Source organism: Abramis brama (assembly GCF_963993115.1).
Source record: "Abramis brama genome assembly, chromosome: 19".
NCBI lineage: Eukaryota > Metazoa > Chordata > Actinopteri > Cypriniformes > Leuciscidae > Abramis > Abramis brama.
This window is the reverse complement of record NC_139981.1, coordinates 10050224-10072600: the sequence shown is the minus strand read 5'-3', so window position 1 is coordinate 10072600 and position 22377 is coordinate 10050224. Positions and strand designations below refer to the sequence as shown.

Genomic DNA, 22377 nt, shown 5'->3' with positions numbered 1-22377 from the left:
TTTCAATCGTACATTGGTATATACTAAATACACAATTCATCTCCATATGTGGCAAAAATAGACTTCAATACACAAATGATGAGTGAAAAAGTCACGTGACTGAAACAAATGAGCAAGTTTAATAAAATACCTTGCTCTTAATTTTACAGAAACATTCGGCACACAGTCAAGACAGTTTTACAGATATCTCGGTTGCACTTTATTTTACATGTATGTGCACTTAATGTACTTACCTAAGAAAGTACTGAGTAATATAAAGTAAAAACATGGGTTAAGATTAGGTTCAGGGTTAGTAGTTATTCCCCAGTTATTGCAATGACTATAATAAGTAGGCCTACATAAGGTTCCTGACACTGACTTTGACATTAGATTGTATATTTAATTGTTAAATACAAGTAATGTTTGAAACATCACAGCAGTAGTTTTTCTTTTTTTATTTCTCTTGCAGTTGAAGTGAAATCAAACACAAATACATTCCGAGTAGCAAATTCTTAGGCCTAAATCTTAGCATGTATATCTGTATGTTGCACCAGTGCATTTGGGTTTCTAAACATTTAAAACTTTCAAAGCTCTTGTAGTACACTGTGACAAATCTACATTGTGACATGTTACAGTAAATTTGTTGAAAGGTATCTTCCAAACATGATGTCTAGTGGTTTACCCAAAAAGTTAATAATTAAGTAAACTTTAAAGAGTGAAAAACAAAACAAAAAAAACACAGTATGTTACTGCCATCCAGCGGCAGTTAGTGGTAGTACAATGAAACTCATTATTAGTTGACGTAGTTTCAGCCTCATCACCCGGTCAGAAGCCTTCAAACTGAAAACCAGAGATTGTTCTGTTGTGATTGAACTCAATAGATGAAATGCATCAGTACACTGAATAAAATGTCTGTAAAGAGTTAAATAATGAGATCCCATACTTTGAATCTTCAACATATTTGGCATAACATATTCATTTCAAATTGACAGAGAGTTGCTTTATAAAATCTGTGGTTATAAGACCGGTTTCTTGGCCAGATGTGGACCAGATTTTATGCTGCTGATTTGATCTGTCCTCCTCACCAGTCCTGACTGGATTTCTGTTTAATGAATTTTAGTGACAGATAATAGAGCAGTATGAAAACTAAAGCAACAGCAATAAGCACCAGGTAGCAGGAATACAGTGGATACTGGTTCATGTTCATCATCTCCACAACCTGAAAACAAAGCGTAACATTTCAATGTAATGGTATCCATGAATATAAACCATAGTTGTTCAGTAAAGTCAGATTACTCACCTTAATCCCATCAAATTCTACAGTGAGGTTTCCAATAGAGATTGGGAGTCTGGTCCCACGGAACTCAACCTGCAGCATTCCCTCAAAACCCCAACGCATGAAGGATATGTAAGAAAACCAAGACGCCACTGTTGGTAATGAAAATCAGTATTAATTCAAGGAATACTAGCAGATTTGTAGCTGGTGTTAATTCAGTTAACTCGGTGATGTTTTTACCCAGCCACATGTTTTCCAGACTAATGACAAAGCCAGCAGTCAAGTAGAAGACAGTGAAGAGAGCGTTGCCCATGAAAGACGAGGTCTGCAATGTTGGCAGGGCTGCCGCCACAAATAGGGCCATGCAGCGACTGCAATACACCATCAGCCACACCAACAGGAAGCTGAGAAGGAAGCGGTCGGGAGCGCTGTTGAGCCCAGCCAACCAGTAGATGGGCACACCGTATACCAGTGTAAAGGCACAGTGCTCTGGCAGCTCACCAAGGACCTGAAAGAGACATTGGCGCTTGAAATATCTCATTTAACGTCAAGAGCTGACAAAGTCCACCGGTCAAACAGGAGCTAATATTCAACTGGTGACATTTCCCTGTCATGTCACTCACTTCTGTTTGAAATGTTATGTAGCTCAGATGTAACTGCTATTTCTAACTGTCTTATTAGAAACATATATTAATAAATATAATGATTCACGTCTAATAAAGTTGCCATGAAATCAAAATTAATTATTCTTATTATTTTTTTACAGAATGTTGCAGTGTTTATTATAAATGATTTATCTGTGCACCTCCCCCTCCATACGACATTTGTTCTCTTCATGATATGTGTCTCAGGGGAGGGTGGAACTAAATATCCTCCACAACTGACTGCAAACTGGCACTCAGATCTCCATTTAGTTAACAACACCCAGCTTCCCAAAGGAAGAAAATCAAGTCCCGCCTTTAATTTTTTTTCTCATTCCAGAATCAGTTTCACTCAGATATATGTTACAAAATGGAAGAAAAGACTATCGCAAGTTCCGTTTCATGCCGACTTTAAATTCAAAAGACTGGTACATGACATACAAATCTGTAAAAAAAAAAAAAATTATATGATCAATAAGTCATGACAACATGTTTTTACATTACTTTAACTCATCCAAATAAGATTAGAAATTGTCAACTTTTTTCCTAACAAGTTATACAAGACCCAACTCATTTTTTTAAAGTCAGTTTAATATAATTTAAGTTGAAATTACTTATACAGCCAAGTTGATTGACTTTAAAAAATTAAGGCTGCAACTTCTGCAATTGCCGCAATTGCATTAATAAACCAGAAGTTAATATAGAGCAACTTATATTTTTGACTCAAAATTGCCCTTTTTTTTAGTGCTTTAACTTATTTCAGTTAGCTGTTTAAGTTTGTATCTAATATTTCTATTTTATATTAGCTTTAACTACTGAAAACAATTTGTAATTGTTTTAGTTAACAATAACAACACTGATGTTTAGTCCCTCAATGAATCAGTGTGTTTGAACAAATGGGTTGAGTGAAGAATCAAGCGACTCACTCAGAAAGACAGTCACTTGTCGCCACCTACTGGTATAATGATGTAACTCGTGGAAAGAGTCACTGAAAAATCCCTACTATACTAATTGACAAACTGACAGTCTGTCTGGAATGCATAAACACAGAAAAGTGGAATGATATAAGTAGTGAATGTCGCATGGCTAATCAAATTCGAGGACCAGAACTAACTGTTGTATATTATTAATCACACTGCGCATTGTTCAACCATCTATTGTAAAACATTTTACAAAACCCAAGCCAAAAAACTGATCAACACTTTTGACTCTGTAACTGCACGTTCATGAAAAGCTCTAGAAAATCCTATATGTGTCCAGCATTTACAACAATATGAAATTTGTATATTAAATATATAAAAAAAGGTGATTTTACTGTGATGCCTAAAGGTCTATACATCGTCATTTCTGAAGCTCTAACATAATGCAGTTTATTTACCTTGGCAAAAAAGTATGAGGTGACTGAGTACATGCCATCTTCCAGTTCATGATAAAGCATGGCTCTTTCTGAATGACCTGTAAAAAAACAAAATATTACACCACTGGACTTCAGGAGACACCAAAAAAAAAAAAATTGAATTGAATTTACCCACACTTTGCGATGACGTCCAGCACAACAGCAAATGGTGTCAGAGCTCCTATCATGTAGAGCAAAGCCACAGTATCTTGGATAGAAAGACCCACATCCCCAGCTCCGAAGTAAAGGAAACCGACGAGGAGTGACATCAGCAAGGCTTCCAAACCATGAACCACCAGCGTCACCAGGTCCCGGTAGTTGTTAAATACCTGCCGCCTATAAAAAAGACAGGGAAACAGTTTTCAGGAGACACTTTGAGCTAAACATATTTACAATAAAAAGTGTTTTCCAGTTTATTTACCTGATTAGGATTGTGAACTGTTGCACTTTTCCTGGCAGGCGATCCTTCTGTTTGGAAACTGTGATCACTGATTCCTTATTCAAAACATGAGGAACACTGCTGGTGTAGAAATTGTATTATCAGCTTCTGTGCTTTTCATTTTCATTAATGTATGTGAGGTTATTATAAATGCTTGTCATGAAAGCTTCAGTATGAAAGAACAAATAACAATATGAATATCAAAATTTACCTTTGAGGGGTGTCCAATGCTGAAGGACCACAGTCTTCTGATTTCCACATGAAATCCTCTGTGTTCTTTACCTTCTCTACAAACTGGGCTGCTAACGTCCTGGCTTTCTCCAAACATTGTGCTTCTTTTTCAGGACTGCGCCTGTCAATGCTTATCAAGTCCACTGTAAGAGAAGTTCACAGTTCAGATACAACAACCAAACCACATGGTCAACTAAAGACATTGGTTCTTCTTTCCACTCACCGTAGTAGTCAGAGGGGTTGCAGTACCTTGGACATGGGTACCCAAGAGCAGTGAAGTAAGGTACCATGTCTTTGGCCTGACCGCAGTACACAGCTGAACCAGAAGACAGGAGCACCACCAGGTCAAAGAGCTGAAAGATATCTGAACGAGGCTGATGGACTGACAGCAACACCAGGCGGTTCCCTCGAGCCAGACGGTACAATGTAATGACCAAATTATGGGCCGTGAAGCTGTCCAGACCTGAAGTAGGTTCATCTAGGATGAGAATACCTGAAAACACATAAAATATAACTAAAGTCATGATTCTGACCAGTGTTATTTTATAGGATCATACTATTATGTTTTTATTTAGGCTACTTTTAATTTTTTAATATTTCTTAATATTTTCCAATTTCATTTTAATTTTAGTCAAAGTTTTAGTAGGCTAATTCTATTGTGCTTTGTCATTTTTATTGTTTTGTTTTCTATTGGCTAGTTTAAATTGATTTTTATTTTAGTAGCCCATTTAGTTGAGCTTTTTATAGTATTTTTAGTCTTTTATATTTTATGGTATTCGGGTTTAGAAGACTTTAGAAATAATTCAATTACACATCCTTTTCGTTCAAAAAAATCTGGCGAGTCAGAATAGTTCACTCAACCGAATGAACCGATTCGTTCAAACACACCATTTGCTTTGAGCTGTTTGGCGAAGCAAAGATAGACAACATCACTTAAAAGTAAGTTAATTGATATTACCTTCTGGTTTAGTTTAGTTCGCTTCGCCTCTTTTCTAGACCCAAAACCACAGAAATATTCACAGCAGCGCCATCTTTTGATTTTTAACGGGAAACTGAAAGCGAGGTTGTGAGGGAAAGACATACATCTCTTAAGTCTTGTACTATTTTTATGGGGTTGTACTATTATTTCATGTGTTTTTGGATTGTTCTGCTGACGAAACATTGCAAAAATATATTTCCAAGAAATTTCATTTGACAAAAACTGCAGGCAACATGAACAGTGAAAAATTTACAGGTGATCTCACAGTCTCGCTTTCTTTCATGTCATGGCGCTGCTCTGAATAAGGTCTATTCGGAACAACATCACAAGTGCTCGTGATATTGCTTGATTTCGAAGACAAAACATTGTTTTTATTTATAATAATGTGCATGAATCATCAACAATAATATTTAGAACATGTTTCATTTAAGTAAATAGCATTCTTGAAGCTCAAACCGTCACTATCAAGTAAGCAACGCCAAGGTCATCATGGGTTTGATTAATAAAATTTGTATAGGCTGCCTTAAATACAAAGTCACTTAGGGTAAAAGCTTCTGCTAAATGCATTAATGTAAATAGGGTCACATTTGATTTTCTGTTGACTTTAAGCATGTTTTCATTTCATACCTATGTTGGTTTGTCATCCACTCACCTGGATTCCAGAGTAGCTGTACAGCGATGCTGACCCTCCTCCTCTCGCCACCTGACACTCCCCGCACATACTCGTTCCCCACTCGTGTGTTGGCGCACTGCCTCAGACGCAGCTCTGCGATGACTTCATCCACCTGTAAAGGTCAAACACACCCCACACCCCCAACAGGTGAGATGGGATGCTGACAGTTAATCACGCATAACCTTTAACTGGGTGATTATGTAAGCATTTACTGTATGTTCTCAGTTGCTCACCCGCTGATCTCTCTGTTCCTGTGTGAAGTGCGCAGGCAGCCGCAGTTTCGCCACAAAGGCCAGCGTCTCTCGTACTGTGAGATGCGGTAACAAGCGGTCATCCTGCCGTACATGAGCAATGCTTTTCTTCACCAGGGAACGTGTGGAAGGTTTCCCATTGATCAGAATCTCTCCTGATTTCATGGAGCCACCCTCATCTCGACATGTTATGATGTCCAGTAAGGAAGTCTTTCCACAGCCTGCAACAAACACTTTGTTTCTTTCTGGCTTTTTATGATGGTTTTATTCACTTAAAGTGCACTGTTGAAGAATTCTGCACATATAAAGTTTGACGTACCCGAGCTGCCAATGACAGCAAGCATCTGGCCACTGTGCACACGTAGGTTTAGATCATTTATAACCGTCTGCTTGTTGCTGTGCATTTCCCAGGGCATCTTAAACTCTGACAGCCTCTCATACCAGGGTATCTGTGCTGCTGTGTCCACCTGTATGCAAATACAAATTTAATTATTTGGGCCTTTAAAATGTTTGAATGTTATTGTATTAGATTTGGGGTCTTCAAATTTTGTAGGCAGAGGACCTCTTAGTGGACAGAAAAATGGAGCAGGGTACCCATTATGTATAAAACTGAATTATATAGCCTACATATATGAATTATAACTGAGGAATAAAGCCTATTATTAATAAACTTAGGCTAATACATTGTAATGTGGTATGAACAATGACACATTTGGCTTCTTATCGTTGACTTTGTTAAAATATTGTATGTGGTTGATGTAAGAACTTAATATTGCATTTTTAGTTAAGTGTTATTTTTGTGTTTTTTTAATATTTTTTTTTTTTTTACAATTTTCTTTTTAGATCAAGCAATAATTGCTAGACCCCCTGTTAAATCAAGCAAAGTGGCATCAACAAAGTGGCAACTAACTTCAGTTTCTGATTCGGACCCATTCTTCGGCCATCTGGATTTTTAGTGGATAAAGAGTAACCATTACAGAAACTATGAACATTAACACTAATATTTGAAAACCAGAAAATTGTAAAATATTTTCTTTGTAATTTTGATCAATTTATTATCAGTGTGTTGTACAACCAGTTAATTTGATATTTATACATCTACAATTTAAAGGTTTAGGGTCACTAAGATAATAAAATAAATTAATACTTTTATTAAGGATGCATCAAACTGTTCAAAAGTTACAGTAACATAATTTATAAAGTTACAAATGATTTCAAATAAATGCTGTTCTTTTAAAATTTCTATTCATCAAAGAATCCTGAAAAATTTATCTGGTTTCTTTTTCACAAAAATATTAATTAGCACACCTGTTTTCAACATTAATAAGAAGAAATTTTTCTTGAGCAGCAAATCATCATATTAGAATGATTTATTAAGGATCATGTGACACTGCAGACTGGAGTAATGATGCTGAAAATTCAGCTCTGCCATCACAGAAATAAATTACAGTTATTTTACTCTGTAATAATATTTCACAATATTTCTGTTGTTTCTGTATTTTTGATACCAAGTAGTGAATGTAATGTATATAAATTGCCCATCATACATTTTTAATAACTTATATGTCCAAATTCCTTTTTGGGCCCACTGCATGTTTGTATTTCTACTTTCTGAAAAAATTCAAAAATGGATGAAGTCAAGTCAAGTCAACCTTCTTTCAATATCTAAGAAAACAGGAAGAAAAGTGTAATTTGAGGAGTAATTTGTTGTAAATGTAAATAAGACTGAAAAGATTTCTAACCTCATAGTTCAGATTGCGGACTTCTATTTCATTGCGACCTCCGCTGTAAGTAAAATACAGACTGCTGTCCTCCTCTGGAGATGAGAAAAGAGTGTCTCGACCCTGTGTGTGTTGAAACATGCAGTTGATGCAACAGTGCAGATGCCTTTCACCTATATATTTAATTATCATTCATTTACATTTAAACACAATCTACTACTCTTCTTGGTTCTTCGTGTCAGTACTTTTGGTTTAATGTTTATCGGGTTTAATTAAGATTCCGCATTTTTTTTATCAGATCTATCAAATGCCAGCAGATAAGAGAACTGGACTGAGTTGTCTGCATGGTTCAGGGTCCATTTATGTAATAGAGCCATTTGTACAGAATCACACTCAATGAACTTGACTAAATAAAGCAATAGCATGGAAATAATCCTATACTTTTGTTATGAATGTGAATACAACACAAATGTGAACACCTTCCTCTGGATATAGGTTAACTTTTATGTAGCGACTGCTTGTATATTCATAGTTCATTATGAACTCACCCTGCTCTGTCTCTTGTCTCTAGAGCTGAAGCTGTCTCCTGAATGGAAAGCACTCTGGTCTGACATGGTGAAAAGGGGTCTTTGCCCCTCTGGTCTGGTGTCCTGCTTAGAGAAGTACCTGCTCCTCTTCTTGTCCTGGAGAAAACTGAGAGGTGGCAGAGAGAAGCGGCTCTATATAGCAAATGGAGCAAAGTTCCACTGATAAGAGTCACTGTTTATGGTTCCAGCTTAATCAGTGAAATACAAGCTGGAGAGTTCAGAGAGCTGAAGACGTGGACCTGACTGTCACATTGGTATTCAGGCTAGTTTGACCATTGATGAGAGAAAATGAGTCAAACTTATTCCATGCAGGACATTTTACAGAAGAATGGGTTGAATGGATCTTTTAAGGTGGTGCCAGAGGTGAGAACGGCCCGTCCAAACCCAGACTACCAGACTCCGTCATGCTGCCTGAGCGTCAAAAATGTGTCCTATACTGTGAGGTAGGAATATCTCATTGATATGAAATGAAACCAGTGAAATCGATGATTGTCTTAAACTCACAGTCTATGCAAGTTAGCATTGAATCCTTATTTAGGACCGGGTTAATGGTAAACCTGCTTATTTTAGCTTTATTTCTGATTTCAGCTGTTAACCCACCACTGCACCTGACACATGTACTGTATATTAACCATCATCAATTTTAATGAATGATAAGTTCTCAAGATCATGTCAAATGTCAATGTTTTAGAACTTTTAAAGTTTAGCTTTTTTTTAAATACTCAAATAACTTTACACAAACAATATTTTTTAACCCCTCCTTTAGAACTTGAAACCTTAAAAGGATATCAATATTATATAATATTAGTTATTACTAAAATGCTTAAATTTTTTTTTAACATGATAGATAACATGATAGATATAAACAATACATATTTTTTGATAATTTTGTTAATTCAGTTACGGTAATTCGTAAAAATGGTGCATAACAGGAACATATTTTCTGATGTAAAAATGTAATTAAGATCTTTTAAATGAATTTTAAAGAAGATGTTAAATATAGAAGCTTGTTTAAGACGTCTTATAGTAATAGATAAAAAAGTGCTAAATACACAGATATGAGATTGTATATTTATTAATCTCAACACAATGTTAAAATTAAGCTTTTTAAAATTAAAATGTTTTTTGATGCCTAAAATTATGCAGATGCCTAAACAAAAAAAAATCTACATTTCTTATATGTGGTGAATTATTCTGTTGATTAACCACTTACAGCACATGTGATTATTGACAGATTACTGCTACATTACTAGCATGTATATTATTTTTTTTGTGTGTAAAAATCCTAAGTCATAAGCCAGATATATAAAAGTTATGAGCATATTTTAATCTTTAAGCATGCAGCTACCATTAAATGCAGCTACCATTCTATTCTATTCTGTTCTATTAAAAAAATATAAAAAATAATTTACTGCATTAGATTAAACTGAGAAGGGTCATAGCACTTGCATATTGTTGTCCTACTGTTAGTTTAACTGCTTCTATTGTTCTCATTTGTAAGTCGCTTTGGATAAAAGCGTCTGCTAAATGAATAAATGTAAATGATCAGTGAATGAACGTTTAAATGCCACAGTCACCTCTCGTCATCTGACTTTGTATGGCAACAATTATAGGTAACACTTTATTTTACAGTGTCCTTGTTACATATGTTACATGTACTTACCATAGTAATGTATGCATTATAGTAAAATATGCAACTGTAAAATAAGCATAATTACATGCAACTAACCCTCAACCAAACCCTATGCCTACCTAACCCTATAGTAAGTACATGTAGTTGCTTAATATTACTCAGTACTTAAATATATAATTACACTGTTATGATGACACCTTAAAATAAAGTGTAACCCAATTATACAACTATTAAGCTTTTAGTCTTTCATTAAAGTATACATATACACTCTAAAAATGCTTGCTCAGTCAGATTAATCCAGAATGTGTTTGGTCTTGTGTTTACCCAGTGCTGTGTTTGTTCACCACCCAAACTTTGTTGTTTTTGTTAACCCATGATTTTAGAGTGTACCGTCTTCACATCTGTGTTTTTCTTCATTCATTTCCATCCTGTAATTTCAAACAAAATACTGACAAACTTAAAATTATTGTTCATTTCATAAACATTTTTATTTGCTGTGTGTTACAGTGAACATGTAGGACCCTGGTGGGACCTTTCATCTTTTAGAAAAAAATGGACAAGGCAAATACTGAATGAAGTGTCATTTCATATGGACAGTGGGCAGATAATGGGAATTCTGGGAAACTCTGGTAAGTGACTGAAAACCTGGGAGACGAAATGACTGTGATGCTTAGAACACATTTTCATTACAGAGCCCACAATATGCTATTGTGAAATAAATACTCAGCTACAGTATGTGTTAATTTGTGTTATTTAACATGATAATGTAATGGTGAATTTGACATTTTAAGGAATATAGATTTTCTTATTATTTATTGATAGCGGTTAAGTGCCACTAAACAAAATAACCAGTGACACATTTAAAAAAAATTTTTTTAATAAAATCTTATTCTCATAGATCTTTCCAGTATCATTCACTCTATATGCATTAAGACACTAAAATTAACAAACAGTATGCAACAGAATGAACAAGGCAACTTATTATGCAATTGTACATTACGTAAGGCTGCAAAGATAATTTGTTTGAATGTCAATGTCATATGATATCTTAAAGTAATAAACTTGTTGACCTTTTTCTCAAGGCTCTGGAAAGACCACTCTGTTAGATGCTATAGCAGGACGAATTGGGAATTCTGGTAACCTTCTGGGTGACATTTTTGTAAATGGAAGAAAGCTAAAAACTGAGCAGTTTCAAGACTGTTTCTCTTATGTTCTTCAGGTGAGATTTGTTTTGTTAAATTATGAATATAGTATTCAACATAAAACAATTTGACCGTGTGTGTGTGTGTGTGTGTGTGTGCGTGTGTGTGTGTGTGTGTGTGTGTGTGTGTGTGCGTGTCAATATAAGTGTCACAGGCTACATGTGACTGAACTTTAGTCAACTGTAGAAGATATATATAGATAAAAAAGCGATTGACTATAGTATCTAGAGGTCATGTCTGCCACAACCAAACTTAAACACATGCAGTAAAGTTTGCAGTAAAGGTCACCTAGAGTGAACTCTGAATTTAGTTGTTACACATGAGTTCATTGTAATATTCTTCAGAGCTATTCATGCATATCTTCCGGAAAATTAAATAACCATGGCAAGACTGCCATTATTACAGGTAATTTTTACTGCTTAAATTTATGATGCAAGGAAGCTATAATCTAATCCAGTAATTAAATGTCTCAGGGGCTAAATGTACAGATACTGGCTGAAAGTGAAGTTATGAAGAAAGTACTTCTAAGCATTTCAAACTTTTTTGCCAAATACTACAGTTCACTTCAGGAATCACATACCATTTAACTCTGCTTTCAACAGCACTGTAATTAATTTTTTTTTTTTATATAATTGGGCAATAAGGTTCATTAGTTAATGTATTAACTAACATGAACTAACCATGAGCAATACATTTGTTACTGTATTTGTTAGCTTTATTTTTATTAGCTAACATTAACAAAGATTGTTCATTGTTTGTTCATGTTAGTTCACAGTGCATTAACTAATGTTAAGATTTTAATAAAGTATTAGTAAATGTTGAAATTAACATTAACAAAGATTAATAAATGCTGCATAAGTGCAGTTCATTATCAGTTCATGCATAACAAATGAACCTTATTGTAAAGTGTTACCAATAAGTCTTCATGCTGCCTTAAAATATAAAGTTTAGTCAACCTGAAATGTGAAGTTGTCTTAATTGATCAAGAAGTTAAAATCAGGGATGTTATGATCAATGATTTTTGCATTGAACTTGTACAACACTGTACAACAATTACACATATATTTAGACATGACGCACAAACTCAACAACCTTATGACTTCTTCTATCCTCAAAGGAATAAGCCTAATATTTAATAAATACAAGCCCTATAAACTCCAAATACAAATAAGAACTTAAAGCAGTGACATGACATTTAAGAGCACTTGCCCACTCAAGAGCAAAGTTTAAAAATTATGAAATGTTGTATTGTGTTGATAATGTCAGTCTTTAATACATTACCAGAATAACCTTTAAAAAATGCATATTATCGCTGATACACACCACTGTACATGCACACCTCATATACCAGAGGTCAGCTCTGATTGGATGAACATGGGAGCTGTTTAAAGGGACAATTCACCCAAAAATGTTAATTTAATAATTTACTCACTCTCATGTCATTTGGTAATTTCTTTCTTAGAAGTTTCAGAAATTGGGATTTTTAACAGACTGATCAAGCTGCTCTTTTTTCACACTATTTTGTCCATTAATGAAAAGTAATAAGGGTTCTCAACCTTTTTGACTCCAATATATTAAAATAATAAATAAAATACTTAAATAAAACGAAATTCTGTAATTCCAATAACTGAATGTTCTACAGGGTTTACACTTTGTATTACTAGTAAATGTTCGTGACTTTTCTAGTTTGTTATTACAGTTTTTTTTTTATTGTTTTACTCACAAATACCAAATTATACCTGATAAAATATAGAGTTGTGCAGGGATGACGTGACAACCTGGAAGACTAATTCACCTCTGGTTCCCTCAAGATTTTCATATGTTTTTTTTTAACAGGGTTTTTCAATTTACAATAAATTACACTCACTCATATCGAAAACGCAGATTTTAAAGCAGTTATGTTTATTTTTGAAAACGTACATTTATAAGTAACTAGATAAGACTGTTTGGGGTGTGAGTGTGTGGAGTTTACATTGTAAAACAGAATGTCAAAGTATCGTCAAGTTATTACCACAGGCTTTATTTTACTCATATATTGAAAACCCCATAGGAAAACCTTGAGGAAACCAGTGGCGAATTTGTCTTCTGGGTTTTGACATCATCCCTGTACCACTCTATTAAGGAGCTTGATAAAATGTTTATAAATTTGTTTATATATATAAATATTATATACATTATAAAACATTTCATTAATTAAGATTTTATTCATTTTCAGAACTTTTCCTGGTCTATCACACTTTAAAAAAATTTAAAATTCTTTTAAGAACTATCCTTTTATATTCACCATAGTATTTATAGTATTCTTTATGTGGGAATATAGCTTTATTTTGAATGCTTACATAGAATGTTTTCTCTCTCTCTCTCTCTCTCTCTCTCTCTCTCTCTCTCTCTCTCTCTCTCTCTCTCTCTCTCTCTCTCTCTCTCTCTCTCTCTCTCTCTCTCAGAGTGACAATCTCTTGAGCTACCTGACTGTGGAGGAGACTCTGACATACACTGCTCAACTTGCTTTGAGAAAACACTCTGCTGAGGCCATACGCAAGAAAGTAAGCTCATTCACTTCACAGATGTCAAAACACACACAACTCATTTGCCACATCACCACAGATAGGCAAAACGACTCATTTTTTGAACAATTGTTTAAAAACTCACAATTGATAATTCAATTTAAATGAATAAACCTCAAATACATATATTTTCGTAGAGCAGAAAGCATAAAAAAATAATTTTTAACAACCTTATCCCACTCTGACTTGCCATAGGTAACCGCGGTCATGGCAGAGTTGAGTTTGGGACATGTGGCTCACAGTGTGATTGGAGGCCGCGTTTTTCCAGGCATTTCTGGTGGAGAGAGAAGGAGGGTCTCCATTGCCAGCCAGCTGCTTAAGGACCCAAGTGAGTGCTTTGTGCTGCCCCCCTGACCTGCCTGAATAAATATTAACCCATACTAGCGTAATGTTTGTTTAGGTATGATGTACAAACACTGTATAGCATGTGTTGATTTCCTCAGATGATGCAACCCTCACATGTGCTGCCGTAGCTAAGTATGATTAAAGACTAAATGTTATTTAAATGCAGAGCGACCAGCACAGTGACCCAAAGCCCCTCAAAGGATTATTTAGGAATGGACAAATGAGTGAAAGGGACTAAAGTAGAATATTAAAAGTGGGTTATCACATTTTTAATATTAAGCTGAGGTCGATAAATGTGTCCCTCTGGATCCTTTATCTGGCTCTTTGGACCTCAGGGGTCTCCTGGGACCGTGGACTACGGATTAGTTAAGGCCACTCCAACCTGAACACAAACCAGCAATTATAAGTGGCTTTCGTCTGCTGCCTTCTCCAATCAAGCAGTAAATTAATTCATCAGCCAATTAATTTGGCTCTAACTTTAGACAATGGCAAATCTATTAATTGCTTTAATTACTTGAATTAATGAGACACTCAAAGTTGTCTCTCAAAAGACAGAGAGTGGACTTTGTGGAAAGTTTCTCATTAGTTTTATTTCTTTTCCTGTTTTTCCATTTTGCGTTATGTCATGGCAGAGGTGATTCTCCTGGATGAGCCAACCACAGGACTGGACAGCATGACGGCTAATCAGATCGTGATGCTGCTGGCTGAGCTGGCCAGTAGAGATCGAATAGTCATAGTCACCATCCACCAGCCCCGTTCAGAGCTATTCAGAGTGAGTAGACTTTTTACTGTTTTAACTCTGGAAGGATGTGTGATGCAGCGGCTAATGCTCAGGGCTGATAACCAGATGTAAGAAGCAGGCCGTAGCCCATCAGAAACGTGACCTTGATCCAATGTGCTTTTGAGTTATGTGGCTTTTAGACCATGGTGCTTCTATATGCTAAGGTTGACAAAAAGGTTGATGACTCTGAGCATGCACTCATAATACACTCAATAATAATACATTCTATTTGTATTGCACCTTTTTAAACATAAAATGTGTTGTTTCACATGTATTAATATTAGATATTAACATTTAATTAATGTAAATAAATAAATAAAAAGTAAACAAAAATAAAACAGTAAACAGTAACAAGCTACAAGAGCAAAAATAAAAGCGAAAAATACAATTAAGATAATAGAAAAAAATACAATCCAATCTTATGGCATTAGAGCTAACTGAAAAACATGACTTCATGTTGTTGTTTTTTTTGTTTTTTTTACATTTTACATTTTTTTAACATGGAGTTTATCCAGTTTCAATTGGTGAAAGGTTTCAGACTTGTGAGGCATTATGACTAAAAGCAACTACAACTGATTTTGTAAGGTTTACAATTACATTATGCCAAATGTTGCCAAAATTTGCTTTGGATAAATTGCTACTTACAACATTTTAATTTAACCTGTTTCATGACATAAAGTGTGGAAGTTCAGTGTTATAACATTACCATTGATTGACATGTCCCTGTATGGTTCATATGACAATATATCTGTATTAAATTAGTATGTTTTACATTCAGCGCAATGATTTACATCAAAGTGACATAGTCTAGAAGATTATGCTCAATAAAATGACTGAAAGATTTATAAATGTCTGCAGATCTTTAACCGAATAGCAATCATGAGCCGAGGGGAACTGGTGTTCTGTGGGCAGCCTGAAGAGATGGTGGATTTCTTCAGCAGCTGTGGATATGAGTGTCCTGAGTACTGCAACCCCTTTGATATTTATGGTAGGGCTTTAGAAGATGACCCAAGATCTGTTTTTTTCTTTAGACTTCAGCTTGAATTTGAGTGAATTATACAGTTTTTAAGATGTACTGGTATTAAAAAAACATTTATCTTTTCTGCAAAAAATATGGGGATCCAGTAAAGTGTTCCGCTTTTATGTAATCATCCTTTGTAATGAACAGTTGATCTGACTTCTGTGGACACACGCTCCAGCGAGAGGGAAGCCGCCACCTACAGCCGCATGCACGACATCACATCAGCCTACCAGAACTCAGAGATCTTTAAAAGCATGCTGGGAAGGATCGAGCAAAGCTGCCAAGGACCAGACAAACCCATGATCCCCTTCAAAAGCAATGAGTCCCCCAACTGCCTGTCCAAACTGAATGTCCTCCTGAGGTAAAACGGAAGCCACGACACAGAGAAACGATATCGTTGAAATCACTTTCAGAATTATTTTTCCAGCAGATGAACAATAAAAACATTGACAGCCAATCAGAATCCATTCTGCTTTAAAGAGCTTGAGCATTTAAATTTATTCATGCATTTCTCTCTTTTACACACACACAGGCGGACCGTACGCAATGTGTCTCGTGATAGGATGGGCATTCTCATGCGCCTCTCTCAGAATCTCATCTACGGCCTTTTTATTGCTTTTTTTCTCATGAAGCTGGGTAAGGATGTAACAAAAGGTGCCGTGCAGGACAGAATCGGTGTAATCTACCAAGCTATGGGTGCATCACCATATACCGGCATGCTGAATGCTGTGGCTCTATGTAAGTATCTCAAAATAGACACATTATCTTGAGAGTTTGTTAGACATTTAACATTTAAGAGATTGTTAGAGTTTGTGACAGTGAGAAAAATCATTTGTGGCATTGCATTTCAACAAGGCAGCAAGAACTATCATTATTAAAGATTATGCACATACAGTATGTTTCTGATGTATCAAACAAATGAGTGCATACACAATTCTTATATATTCCCAAATCACAGATTTTATGGCAGAATTGATGGTAAAGGTGATGCAGCAGTTAGACTAATTAAGCCAATGCTTTTGGGAAACGTAATCCCTGTCCTTTATATATCAGTTTATGAGCGATAAGAGTCTCATATCACTATAGGTCACCAGATAAGAGAGAGAAACACGCAGGAGGTGTATTGCCTCACAAATTGCTCCTGCATGTCAAAGAATATTGCTTGACCTATAACATAGAGCTCTTGAGATAGCATGTAATTGGTAACACAAGACGTGTCTGCCACTGTATTTTCACTTTTTAAGTGTGGATAACAGTCTAATGTTTTTCTTGATTAAAAACAGTTCCTGCTTTAAGGGCCATTGCTGACCAGGAGAGTAAAGATGGCTTGTACCAGAAATGGCAGATGTTTCTGGCTTACATCATCCATATCCTGCCCTTCAGTATTATCAGTGTGTTCATCTTTACCTCTTTCCTGTATTGGTAGGTATGGGTGTGTGTTTGTGTTCATCAGAGCTCGGGTCAGGGTTACTAGGGTTCAAATCCAGGGGAATGTCCTCAGGATCAAATAAAATTGACTGGTTTATGGATCGTGACTGTTTCTCTGTGTGTGGTTTGGTGTTTTAGGGTTGTTGGGATGAACCCAGATCCCCTGCGCTTCCTGTGTTTTTCAGCAGTGGTCATGGTGCCACACATCGTAGGTGAACTCTTAACGCTGGTCTTGTTGGGTGTCGTTCAAGACCCCAATATGGTCAATAGTGGGGTCGCTCTACTCAATATAGCTGGAATCATGGTGGGCTCTGGATTTCTAAGGTGATGAAATGATTTTGATACTCACTTGCCAACATGTTTGTTTTTTTTGTGCTAAAGGAATACACTATTGTTTGTGATTGTTCAGCATTTTGATTTAAATCTACTCTAACCAGTTAGAAAACAGATAGTGCAAATGTGCAAAGTTTGTTCTGAAAAATGTCTTGTTTATAATTCTTTCAGGGGTTTTAAACAAATGCCTGAAGTATTCCAGTGGCTGAGTTATCTAACTTTCCAGAAGTACGGCTGTGAGCTCCTTATCGTCACTGAGTTCTATGGCCTAAACTTCACTTGCAGTAAGAAAAATCATTGTCTTCTTCAAACTTGTGCATTCTCAAAATGGACCCTATGAAATGGCTTGACAAACACATTTTTTTAATTCCCGGTGATAATGAATTTCCCAACAGGATAAAATTGTTCCTTTAATAGTTCTTTGTAAATTTAAAAAATCTTACACTTACATTCAAAAGTTTGAGGTCAGTAAGATTTGTTATTGTTTCTAAAAAAAAGTCTCTTTTGCTCATCAAGCCTGCATTTATAAAAAAATTAAAAAATACAGTAAAAACAGTAATATTGTGAAACATTATTACACTTTAAAATAACTGTTTTCTATTTAAATATATGTTAAATATAAAATACAGGAAAAACTTTAATATTGCTAAATTAGTATTTAACTGTTTAGGTATATATTTTAATATATTTTAAAATGTTATTTAATCCTGTGATCAAAGCTGAATTTTCAGCATCATTACTCCAGTCTTCAGTGTCACATGATCCTTCAGAAATCATTCTAATATGTTGATTTGCTGCTCAAGAAACATTTCTTCTTATTATCAAGGTGGAAACACTGATGCATTTTTTCAGGGTTCTTTGATGAAAAGAAAGTTTAAAATAACAGCATTTATTTAAAATGTTGTAAAATTGTAAAATTATGAATATTTTTAATGTTACTTTTGATCAATTCAAAGTTGCATGAATCAGAAATGGTCTTTTCTTCCCTATATTTTGATATACTGTATCTGAGTGAAGACTTCTCGAAACATGAAAAAAGTTTTTGATTACAGATTATGAGGGCACATGAAGTTTAAATCATTTTGAATAAACACTGCAATATTTCACAAAAAAAAAAAATATATATATATAGCTGCGAGCAGCGATTACGGGCCCAAGCCGGTGGCACCGCAACCCCGGTGCCTTTAGTTACCTATATATATATAAAAACAGAAAATATTACTTGTCTTACCATATTCTGATTTTATGATACACTCAAAATATTCCACAACCCGTTGATTAACCGGTGGTAAAATATTCTCACCGTCACATACCTAGTATATTTTTATATAGATACAATAGTCCTACCTGATTTTTAACACAAGAGGGCAGTATAGCACTATGAATGACATGATTTATTTATTTTTTAAACTTAAACAATTATTTAAAAAAAAAAGTGTTTCCATTTTTGACATTACTTTAATCCCTCGCCATAGCAAATCCGTTTGAGATATGTATTATCCATTCACAATTTAGCATTTTTAATGTATTTTCATCATGTTGAAAAAGTTTGGTGGGAATAAAATAAACCACTTAAGAGGAGTGGGTAAAAATTCAGAGGCTGATTTTGCAAAGAAATCCACATTCAAACCAAAATATCTGACTTCCTGTTGGTCGGAGCTAATGACTGTAAATTAGAAAGTTGTCCGGCTCGATGAGACAAATATACGTATTGATTTTTTAAACTGTAGGTAAAACTAACCCCCCCACTTTTGTCAAAAGCATTTTGAAAGTGACACACTTCCTTCTGCCAGTTGGTGGCGCTATAACTTTGACTGACAATAGTTGCATCCATCTGATTGGACTCTTACCACGAACACGATGCTGAAGTTTCATCAAGATCAGTTAATGTGTGCAGAAGTTATACCACTTTGTGTTTCTCTTTTCTCGCCATAAATTTGTTTCCTTGCCACGGCCAAACCGTTCGAGATATCAAAAATCCGTCCATCCGCAATTTAGCATCCTCAATGTCTTGACTTCATGCGGACAGAGTTTGGAGGCGATTGGATGAATTCTCTAGGAAGAGGACATCAAATTCCACAGCATGCGTTTTTCAAACAACCCATAATAGCCGACTTCCTGTTGGGCTGGCGTTAAACTTGACCAGGGAAAGTTGTTCGGCCCGATGAGATCTATATGTGTACCGAGTTTCATATTAATTCATGCAAGCGTGTTTGATATATGGACCAAGTTTTCAGACCCCGTTCAAGGGGGCGCTGTTGAGCCCCCCTGCCACGCCCGTTTCTGAAACTTTTCACATGTCTACTGGCTTATAAGTGTTATGTGTCTGTCGAGTTTCATCCAATTTGAAGCATGCTAAGAGTCTCAAAAGCATCCGAAAAGAATATTAAAGTTTGATGCGTTGCCACGGCAACAGTATCTAAGATATCAATAATCCTTCCACAGGTGTACATCTGCCGTGTGTTTACATTATACACATAAAATTTGAAGCAAATCGGGTAAAAATAAGAGAGTGACTTCAAAGCATTTTGAAAGTGACAAACTTCCTGCAGCCAGTTGGTGGCGCTATAACTTTGACTCACAATAGTCACATCCATGTGCTCGGCCTCTTACAACGAACACACTGCTGAAGTTTCATCAGAGCCCGTCTACGGAGAGCCTTGGCACTCCCTATTAGCCCCATTGTATAGATCTTGGTTGCAGTTCCATTAGAATTCCACTGGAGGTGATCGCGGGCGAGTGCAGACTGAATGGGAGTCTATGGGGCTATACGGCTAAATGTGTATCTTTCACCCGATTGCCATTGAGAAATCTCAGATTTTATTGTAGGTTTTGCAAGTTCAACATGGGTTATAGGTCGAAAGTTGAATGAACGAGTACTTATGTCCTTTCGATTTCTTACAGGTTGAGTTGTTGTTGCCCATAACACGCTAGCATTCTGCTAATGAACGCTGATTGGTCAGTGAAGGACTGATTACGACCAGAGATACCGCTTGATGGCATCGTGGCATCCGAAGCGGGACCAGAAACAAACAAAACAAAAACTCTTCTAGCACGTGTATTTACCTGTGTCAGCTGTGTTGTCGAAAGTGACTGAAGGATTGCCGTAAACCTGTATGTCTGGTCGTACGATGTGTATGACGTCATTGACATTTTAAAAGACTTTTTAAAGCAAATAAGTGACTCTAAAAAATCTAACACCCAGCAATGTGTAATTTCTTTGCATCTCCTTTCGAATACAACATTCAAATTACTAGACAAAAAATTATATCCTGAGAAAAGTGGATTTTGAGGGGTATTTCGCCATAGACCTCCATTCATTCTGCACTCGCCTGCGAGCGCCCCCGCATGGACAGAGACGTGTTACTGCAGCCAGTCCAGAAACCGGAAGTAAGCAGAGAGTGCCAATTCTCTTCCTATTAGACATTCTTTGGTTTCATCAAGATCAGTTAATGTATGCAGAAGTTATAACACACTTCCTGTGTCCCATTATTCGCCATAAATTCGTTTCCTCACCACGGCCAAACCGTTCGAGATATCAAAAATCCGTTCGCAAGAATTCATCCTCAATGTCTTGACTTCATTCACACCGAGTTTGGTGGCGATCGGATGAATTCCCTAGGAGGAGTATTTCACATTCCATTGTATGCGTTTTCCAAACAACGTATAATAACCGACTTCCTGTTGGGCTTTTGTAAAACTTAGAGCACGAAAGTTGTTCGGCCCGATGAGATCTATATGTGTACTGAGTTTCATATTATTACATGCAAGCGTGTTTGATATATGGACCAAGATTTCGGACCCCATTCCAGGTGGCGCTGTCGAGCCCCCCTGCCACGCCCGGGTACCAGCTTCAGTCCGGCCCTGATGGCCGCGGGTTCTGACCTGTGTGCAAAGTTTCAAGAGTATGTTAAGGGCCCCAAAAGTTGCAAAAAGGCACAAAAAAAAAAAAAAAAAAAAAAATCCTTACGAAAACAATAGGGCCTTCGCCCTTTCAGGGCTTGGGCCCTAAAAAAAAATTTTCCATACTGATTTCATAGTGACTTAAATACATCTTTGCAGAATAAAAGTTTATTTAAAAAAAAAAAAAGGTACTGATCTCAAATCTTTGAACGGTAGTGTATATCTGCTAATTTTTGTCTGAATCAAATGGATAGACATGGATTAACTTTTTGGTTCATGGGATTTTTAACACATATAATGAATAAGGTGTTCATATGGACATCCTCTGACTAACCGTTTGTCTCTCAGCCCCTTTAGCTGGTTTGCCAGGAGCTTGTCTGGTAGACAGTGGTAATATGATCATAGATGAGGGTTATCCTGGAGCTCTCTCACGTTACACACTAGACTTCCTCCTGCTCTATGCCTTCCTGCCTGCGCTCGTGATACTGGGCATCATCAGCTTCAAGATACGAGACCACCTCATCAAACGCTAAGCTTCTGTATGTGTGTATGTGTTATTGTGCCTGTGAGCAAATGTGTATAAAATGTTATGTTCTTTATTTTGTACATAGGATATCTCTAGATCACATATGTTGATTATATATATATATATTTAAAAAAAAAAAAAAAAAGAACTAATGTGAAAGCTGAATCCATCTCCCTTTTCTACAGTTATTGATCCATTTTCTCCACAATGTTAACCATTATTGTTTCTGGTATATATTGTGATTGTTAATGTGACTGTAAATGCTCTGTTATACATAATAAATGTTTAATAAAAATGTTAAAAAAAAAAAACTTTTATCCTGATCTTTTAAAATATATTTAGAAAGAAGTGGCATTTAATGGTTAACACTTTACAATAAAGTCTCATTTGTTTACATTAATGTATTAACTAACATGAAATAACAATGATCAATACATTTGTTACAGTATTTATTAATCTTTGTTAATG

General features: G+C 35.8%; 2 protein-coding genes across 3 annotated transcripts; one reads left to right on the top strand and one right to left on the bottom strand.

Moving 5' to 3' along the window:
• Positions 1-419: 419 nt before the first annotated feature.
• Positions 420-8378, bottom strand: abcg8 (ATP-binding cassette, sub-family G (WHITE), member 8). 2 transcript variants are annotated; one of them, XM_084092791.1, is made up of 13 exons: positions 8135-8378; positions 7608-7709; positions 6185-6332; positions 5848-6086; positions 5594-5726; positions 4186-4455; positions 3943-4105; positions 3714-3809; positions 3429-3628; positions 3275-3351; positions 1496-1763; positions 1280-1407; positions 420-1198 (listed from the first exon to the last, which is right to left on the bottom strand). In XM_084092791.1, the coding sequence occupies exons 1-13, from the start codon at positions 8198-8200 to the stop codon at positions 1061-1063; spliced, it is 2028 nt and encodes a 675-aa protein (XP_083948917.1). In that variant the 5' UTR covers positions 8201-8378; the 3' UTR covers positions 420-1060. The 2 variants fall into 2 exon arrangements, with proteins under 2 accessions (XP_083948917.1, XP_083948916.1); XM_084092790.1 differs by having other exon boundaries at positions 3714-3812; positions 8135-8299.
• On the top strand, positions 8330-22051 carry abcg5 (ATP-binding cassette, sub-family G (WHITE), member 5). Its single transcript, XM_084092792.1, has 13 exons — positions 8330-8616; positions 10314-10435; positions 10889-11025; positions 13453-13551; positions 13768-13900; positions 14550-14689; positions 15557-15686; positions 15867-16080; positions 16252-16457; positions 17003-17141; positions 17286-17471; positions 17652-17764; positions 21732-22051. The coding sequence occupies exons 1-13, from the start codon at positions 8462-8464 to the stop codon at positions 21914-21916; spliced, it is 1959 nt and encodes a 652-aa protein (XP_083948918.1). The 5' UTR covers positions 8330-8461; the 3' UTR covers positions 21917-22051.
• The last annotated feature ends 326 nt before the right edge of the window (positions 22052-22377 follow it).